Consider the following 7,126-nt stretch of genomic DNA (forward strand, 5'->3'; position numbering starts at 1 on the left):
CACCCATCCCGTTCCAGGGCCCCACATCTTGCCCCTGGCATACGAGGCTGCTCCATGGCTCTTCTCATCGGAGGAGGACAAACATAACAGTGGTGGAAGAAACCCAAGAGTGGATTATGTGTCTCTGTCCCCACCTGGCCCAGTTCCCCTGATTTATTTGCAGATAGGTTTATTTTCCTTTCCCAGCGCTGCAACTGAAAGACAAACACAATAAAGCTTCTCCAGCTACTTCCTGCTTGGGCCAGGTGCTGGAGGACAGTGGTTGCACCTGGACCCCAGAAAGCCCTGCTGCCTCAGGAATCCCAGCGGGATCAGCCCCAAAGCGAGCTCCCCAAAACCCCTGCTTCAGGTTTTGTGCCCAAGCAGAGGGTGTGGAAAATCAGGAATTAGTCACTGAGCTGCTGCCATATCAGTGCCTCTGGTGCCAAGGTTTCCAGCCCTTCCCCAAACACTCTCACACCTACTATCATTTTTCGGTTTAGGGTTTGGCGCCACTGTTTGGGCTCAGGAGTGCAGCCGTGTTTAACCTTGGAATGCAGGCAGAAAGGCCCCTGTGGGCCAGCTAATCTAGCTGCAATTAAAGACAATCATTATGCCATTATGAACAGGTTAAGACCTGTGGGAGACTGGGTCACCAGTGCTGCCCCACAGCCTGTTTTGAAGGACAGGGACATTCACTGTTCTGGACACCGGCCACTCCACAGACCAGATCCAAACCCAGCCAGCTTAATAGCAGAGTCAAAGCCAAGGAGCCAAGCAGGACCCAAGAACATCCCTTTCCCGTCCATCACTGCGCCCTGACCCTGTGGAAAACACATTTGGGACCTGCAGTACAAAAGGCCAAAGCTACAGCTGACAGCAGGAAGGAAGCAGGAAAAACTCCAGCATCACCGTCCGGAGCTCGGAGAGACCTTTGGAGATGCGTGGAGCCACACGACTCCAGCCAGGCTTGGGCCATGCTCACAGTGTGCCCACGGCTCCAGCAACACTCTCCAGACAGCAGCAGAGACAAAGCAGCTCCTTGGGTTGTAGGCTTGCTCTATCCTGCAGGAACTTTCCCATCATAGGGGCTGTGATGCCACCCAGGGATTGCCCTTGAATCCACCTTGGTAGCACACAGGGAGCAAGTTTAGCCATTCCAGCATCCCCCAGGCCCTGGCATGGAGCAGTGCCCCATGGACTGCCCCCAGCAGTGACTCTAGTCAGAGAAGAAGCAAACACAACCACCCTGGAACCCACCACCTCCTTTAATTCCCTGCCAGAAAAGCAGGGCCTAGACCAGCTCAAAAATTACAGGATTGCAGCACCAGAAAAGCCTGTGTCACACAGCTGCTGGGAGCCCATGGAGGTCAATGCTGGTTGATCCAGTAGGCATCAGAAAATGGGAAATTTTTCTCCTGGAAGACCCCTACCAGCCTCAGCAGGTGGGAAAGTAGCTGCCTTTACCATCCCTGTCCCCATGGGGCTCAGTCAAGGTGGGTCTGCAGGACCAGGACCTGCCTGTGGCTTGCATTCTGCCAGCTCCTGCCAGCCAAGAGCTGTACCCTGGTGAGGATATCCTGGTGCTGCTCACACCAGGGCTGAGCATCTCCACGGTGAGGGTTCCCAGGAGATTTGGGGCCGGCAACACTGCCACATCCCACAGACAGTGGGATATGCAGAGCAACCTGACCCCAAACCCACTGGCTCTATGGGGACAAGGCGTTAGGGCCAGGCTCAGATCATGGAGACCCTGTTCTTGATGTAGACGTGGTACGGGTCACTGCGCTTGTCCACCTTTCGGGAGCGGGTGTAGCCCAGGATGAGGCTGCCCACCGTGACAGCGAAGAGCGTCATGACAAAGAGGATGTACATGTAGGCGTTGTCGTTCCGGCCGGGATGGCCAAGGCGGGTGTTCTGTGTAGCAGCAGCAGTGGTGGCAGAGCGGTCACCGGGGCAGAGGATGACCCCATGCAGTGTCTGGTTTAAGGCGTTAAGCATAGCCTGCAGGCTTTGGTGCCAGGTCTCCGTCTGGTTGTTCTCTTCCATGTCCTTCTCTAGGCTGCAGGAAAGGACAGGGAGACTCATAACAGGCTGCCCTCATGGTGGGGCAGCTCCCAGGATGATGGTCCTGCTGGATGCGACAGTGACCCCAAAAATGATCCCTGAAGCACCTCCTGTGCAACAAAGCAGGGCTGTCCAAACCCTTTGCATTCCTGGCAGCCCCTGGTCCTGCTGGACGCAACAATGACCCCAAAATGATCCCTAAAGCACCTCCTCTACCACAGAGCAGGGCTGTCCAAACCCTTTGCATTCCTGGCAGCCCCCTCTTTAAATTTCACTCCTTCTACAAAGGGAATAAAGCTCCCGGGGCTCTGAGGCAGCTGCCTGACCCCCTCTCGTGTGTCCTGTGAGGACAACGGAACAAAGCTGACCTGGGGGCCAGGACAGTTGGTTTCAAGGTCTGCTTTCCCTGGGAATGTGTGGGGATGGCAGGCACATATCCTGTACCCTTGCAAGGTGTAGAGCTGGCACAGCTCCCCACACACCCCTGTAGACACATGCATATCAAGGGGTCGCTGCCCTAAACCTCCCTTCCTAGGGGTCCCAGACCTCCTCTGACCTGCCTCCCTTTTGGACATTGTGCCCCTCTGCCAGCACCCCCTGGACCTCCATATGCCCCCTCTGTGCCCTTGTGCACCTTCCCTTGCCTGGGCCAGGAAGGGACACCAGGACACAGTCCCCCACGTGTGCTGTCCTTTGGGACATGCTGGCCCTACAAAACACTGTCACCCCCCCCAGGCATCCACCCTTTTCCCTCCTGCTCCCAAGCACCAGCAGCTCTACCCCATGCACAGGCAGCTGATCCCCCCGAGAAAGGTCACCCCAAACTCAGCGTGCACCTCTCAGGATGAGACCCCAGAGGAGGAGGAAGGGGCTGAGCAGCCACGATGGGCTCAGATCTGGCTGCCTTCCTGACTTAGAGAAAAGTTTGAAGCAGGAGGAGGCTGAACTTGAAAGATTTAGGGCAAGACCTGCAGTAGGATACCCGCAGATGGGATGCAGGATGGGGGGACCCACCTTAGGGAAGGTGTGGGGCCAGGAAGGGGAATGGGGGCCAGGAAGTAGGAAGGGAAGATCACACTCACCCGGGGTGCCCTCCCTGCCTGCGCTGCTGCCAGGCTGAGCCAGACTGAGCATCACAGGCAGTGGGAAGGGATGCGGCCGGGCTGGGAGTGCCGCCAGTCTCCTCCCCTTCCCGGGCAGAGCCACCTGCCACAGCCACCCAGCCCCGCCACGGGTCACCAGCCCAACCCCATAGGTCCTTCCACGGCCCCCTCACCGCAGCCAGATACCAGGGGCCGTATGGGGCTGGGAGAGCTGGATTCTGCGTTTCCCCTCCGGCACACGCTGCCGGTCACGTTTTCCTGTCCCTCCTCATCCGTCTGTCCCCGAGCCCTGACACTGGCACCAAGCCTGCCTGGGCACGCTCTTCCCTGCTCACCATTCCCTCCCAGAGCTGAGCCTGCTCCAGGAAATGGGATTTTCCTCTTTTTCCAGCCCCATTGCTCCCAGCTGCACCCTTGGTCCACCCAAAACCCTGAGAGCAGATGCAGAGAAACCCTAACACTTGTGAGGAAGAAAGAAGGCCCAGAGCAGTGGTGAGGGGCTGTGGGTGGGGGTCAGGTCTTGTTGGAGCAGGATGTAGGGACTTTAGTCTCAGGGGACTTTCTTATCCCTGTCGATTAAAATCAGTTTCTCTCCTCAGGCACCTTGACCCCTCTCCCTCCTCCTCCTGCTTTTCCCATTCACATCGCTCCAGCGGCCTTTTAACCACCATTTACAGCCATTTTCCACTCTCCCTGATCCCAGGGTGAGAATTTCTCTGGGTTCAGGGTGAGAAAAAGGTCATTATTCATAAAGTCTTGAGGAAAATAAACTAGCAAAGGATTGGCAGCAAAAGTTCCCAGCAACTCTCTTTATATAAAATCTGCCTCTTTTTATCCATCAGCAAGGGAAGGATGCTCGACCCACCAGTTCCTGTTCCTCTAGTCCAGCTGGCGCATGAGTGTTCACCCAAATTTTGGATTTTTGCGGGGAGAGCAGCAGAAAAAAAACCACAAAAGCACCTATTTGGGTATTTCCCCAGCAGGTGATACAGGGATGGTCTCAGCTGAAGGATGGAGTCCTTGGGGCCTGGGGAGAACAGCCCCAGGGGAGGTTTGGATGTTTAAGCAGCAGCCTAAACCTCTGTGCCACCATCCAGGCAGAGTCTACAGGCAAAGGCACAAGAGCTCTTGTCTCACAACAAAGCCCCAGGTGGCTGCCACGATGTCCATCAGCCATGCCGTGGCTTTGCCAAAACACCAGGCCAAGGCACCACAACAGTCCTAATCTCCTGAAAAGTCCAAGGTGCAGTCAAACACCTCCTGGAAGGAGTCGAGGAAGGGCTCCAGGACATGTTCAACAGTGATGTGCCGTCCCAACTCATGGCTCAGCGAGGTGACACCTTTCCCCTCCAGCCCGCAGGGGACGATGTGGTCAAACCAGGTGAGGTCAGTGCAGCAGTTCAGTGCCAGTCCATGCGAGGTGATGTGGTTGCCACAGTGCACACCTGCAGGGGCCAAAAGCACCCACCCATCAGCACCCATCACCAGGGATGTCCCAGTGTGAGATATTTAGTGACTACACTGTCCAGGTCACTATAAATATCCTCCCCTCCGCATGCTGTACTCCCCAATTCTGCCAGGGAAAACCCTAACCTAGAGGAAGGCTCCCCAATTTTGGAACAGATGGGGTGCATCCCCCAGCACCTCCCATTGCTGGAGTTTCCATGGGTTTGGACACAGGGCTGTACTGCAAAAGGGGAGTCTGGCCTGAAGGACCCCAGACCCAGGTGGCAGAGCCCAGCTGGGGGTGCTGGGCTGCAGAAAGGAGTGTAGGATGTGGGGCTGTGGAGGGGGACAGGGAAGGGGGCAGGGCTGGGGACCAGGCTGCAGGCACCCATCCATGGGTGTAAGGGCCTAATAAGCGCAGGGTGCAAGGTGGGGACGCCTTCCCTGGGCAGCTGTTCCAGTGTTCTGCCACCCTCCATGGAAAGAAGGTTTTCCTCATGTTGAGGTGCTGTGTTTCAGTTTATGGCCACTGCCCCTCGTCCTGTCACTGGGCACCACTGAACAGCGCCTGGCACCATCCTCTGACACCCCTTGGAGATATTTGTATGGACTGATGAGATTCCCTCTCAGTCTTGTCTTCTCCAAACTAACCAGGCCCAGATCCCAGAGTCTCTTCATAAGAGAGATGTTCCAGTCCTTCAGTCATCTTCTTGGCTTCCACTGCACCCTCTCCAGTCGCTTATCTTTCTTGTACTGAGGAGCCCAGAACTGGACACTGATTTTTAATCCCAATATCCCAGAACTGGGCACAGAAGGTATTTCTTCCCAATATCCCATCTAACCCTGGCCTCTGGCAGTGGGAAGCCATTCTCCCTTGTCCTGTCACTCCAGGCTCTTGCCCAAAGTCCCTCTCCTGCTTTCTTGAAGCCCCTTCAGGCACTGGAAGGAGCTCTAAGCTATTCCTGGAACCTTCCCTTCTCCAGGCTGAACACATGTCTCAGCTCGTCTGCAGAGGAGCGGTGCACACGTGCACACCCGCTCCCTGCCCCGCGTCCCCGCTCACCGATGGCACACAACTTGCTGTCGCCCATCCAGACTCCGGTGAAGGGCGGCGGGAGGGCGCGGGCGGCCCCCAGGCCGAGCCGGCGGCAGAGCCGCAGCACCAGCGCCTCCAGCCCGGCCACGTACCCGCGGAGCGGGAGGCGGCGGCGGCGCAGGTCGAGCACGGGGAAGGCGAGGAGCTGCCCGGGGCCGTGGAACGTGATGTGGCCGCCGCGCCGCGCCGCCACCAGCCCCGCGCCCGTCGCCCGCAGCGCCGCCGCCGCCGCCGCGTCCGGCGCGCCCCGCAAGCCCCACGTGTACACGGGGTGCGCCGGCTCGCTCAGCACCACGCTCTCCGCGGGCACCGCGCTGTCACCGCGCAAGGCAGCGGGGCCGCCCCCCCCCGCCCGGGCCCCAGCGGCGGGGACCGGGCCCCGCGCCGCCCGCGCCGCCGCCACGCAGCGCTCCTGCACCCGCAGCGCCTCCGCGTACGGCACCGGCCCCAGCAGCAGCACCCGCACCGGGGCCCCGGACATGGCGACATAGGGACCGGCCCCCGCAGCCGCCGGGGCCGCCGGGAGCCGCCGGGCGGGGCGAGCGGACGGGAGGGAGAGAGGAAGGAGGGAGAGAGAAAGGAGGGAGAGAGAAAGGAGGGAGGGAGGGAGTGTCGGAGGACGGTGAGGAGGGGATGGGGGCATGGGCAGGGGGACAGCGACGGGCTGGCGGATGGGGACAGGAGGCGGGGATGAGAACAGGAGGCGGGATTGGGAGAAGAGGCGGGGATAGGACAGGAGTGTAGGCTCAGGGACAGGCAAAGGGAGAGGCAGTGGGGATGGGGATAGGGGGTGGGGGACAGGAGCAGGGATGGGAGAACAGGGCAGAGGGGACAGAGATGGATGGGGATAGGGGGTGGGGGATGGGGAAAGGATGGAGGACGGGAGTGCGGGGAGAGGGGATAGACATGGGAGACAGGGCAGAGATGGAGGATGAGAGAGTGGACAGGAAGGTGGAGGATGGTGGTTTGGGGTTGGAGAGTGAGACAGGGCCTGGGGACATGGGACATGGTCTGAGAGAGGGTAATGGGGCCTGCAGTGGGGATAGAAGGTTGGGGACAGGGAGCTCGTGCCCAGGGATAGAAGTTAGAGATAGAGGACAGGGCCTGGGGAGAGGGGATAAGGCACAGGGTGAAGTTTAAGGGTCTGGGGATGGCTGATAGGGCCCAGGGCTGCAGAAGGGCCACAGGGAGGAGAGAGGTCCCCTGTCACCATGGGGTGTGGGACATAGGGCATTAGGGTGGGGGATGGGGTGAGGGGGGCACAGCACAGCACTGACGGGCAGGGAGTGAGGGCAGAGCATAGGGACACTATGTCTTGTTGGGGCTGGGCAATCACAGACCTGCTCAAAGTGGGATAAAATTAGGATTCAGGGCTAAAATCAGGATAGTTATGGATGCCCCAACCCTGGCAGTGTTCACGGTCAGGCTAGATTGA

The 7,126-nt window shown here is 59.0% G+C and overlaps 2 protein-coding genes across 2 annotated transcripts; both read right to left on the reverse strand.

Annotated features, from left to right (window-relative positions):
• Positions 1-1,231: 1,231 nt before the first annotated feature.
• Positions 1,232-4,066, reverse strand: KCNE3 (potassium voltage-gated channel subfamily E regulatory subunit 3). Its single transcript, XM_027648821.1, has 2 exons — positions 4,015-4,066; positions 1,232-2,041 (listed from the first exon to the last, which is right to left on the reverse strand). Exon 2 carries the CDS (start codon positions 2,026-2,028, stop codon positions 1,717-1,719), a length of 312 nt encoding a protein of 103 aa, XP_027504622.1. The 5' UTR covers positions 2,029-2,041; positions 4,015-4,066; the 3' UTR covers positions 1,232-1,716.
• Positions 3,929-6,172, reverse strand: LIPT2 (lipoyl(octanoyl) transferase 2). The gene is made up of 2 exons (XM_027648637.1): positions 5,659-6,172; positions 3,929-4,594 (listed from the first exon to the last, which is right to left on the reverse strand). Exons 1-2 carry the CDS (start codon positions 6,170-6,172, stop codon positions 4,371-4,373), a joined length of 738 nt encoding a protein of 245 aa, XP_027504438.1. The 3' UTR covers positions 3,929-4,370.
• Positions 6,173-7,126: the final 954 nt, after the last annotated feature.

This window comes from Corapipo altera, unplaced genomic scaffold (genome assembly GCF_003945725.1).
Source record: "Corapipo altera isolate COAL_440 unplaced genomic scaffold, ASM394572v1 58, whole genome shotgun sequence".
NCBI classification, from domain to species: Eukaryota; Metazoa; Chordata; class Aves; order Passeriformes; family Pipridae; genus Corapipo; species Corapipo altera.

What these genes read in the sequence shown, in the direction of transcription:
- KCNE3 (XM_027648821.1), bottom strand. Translation starts at nt 2,028, where the DNA reads ATGGAAGAGAACAACCAGACGGAGACCTGGCACCAAAGCCTGCAGGCT.
- LIPT2 (XM_027648637.1), bottom strand. Translation starts at nt 6,172, where the DNA reads ATGTCCGGGGCCCCGGTGCGGGTGCTGCTGCTGGGGCCGGTGCCGTAC. An exon ending in CAGCAAGTTGTGTGCCATCG is followed by an intron (nt 4,595 to 5,658) that starts GTGAGCGGGGAC and finishes TGGCCCCTGCAG; the next exon opens with GTGTGCACTGTGGCAACCAC.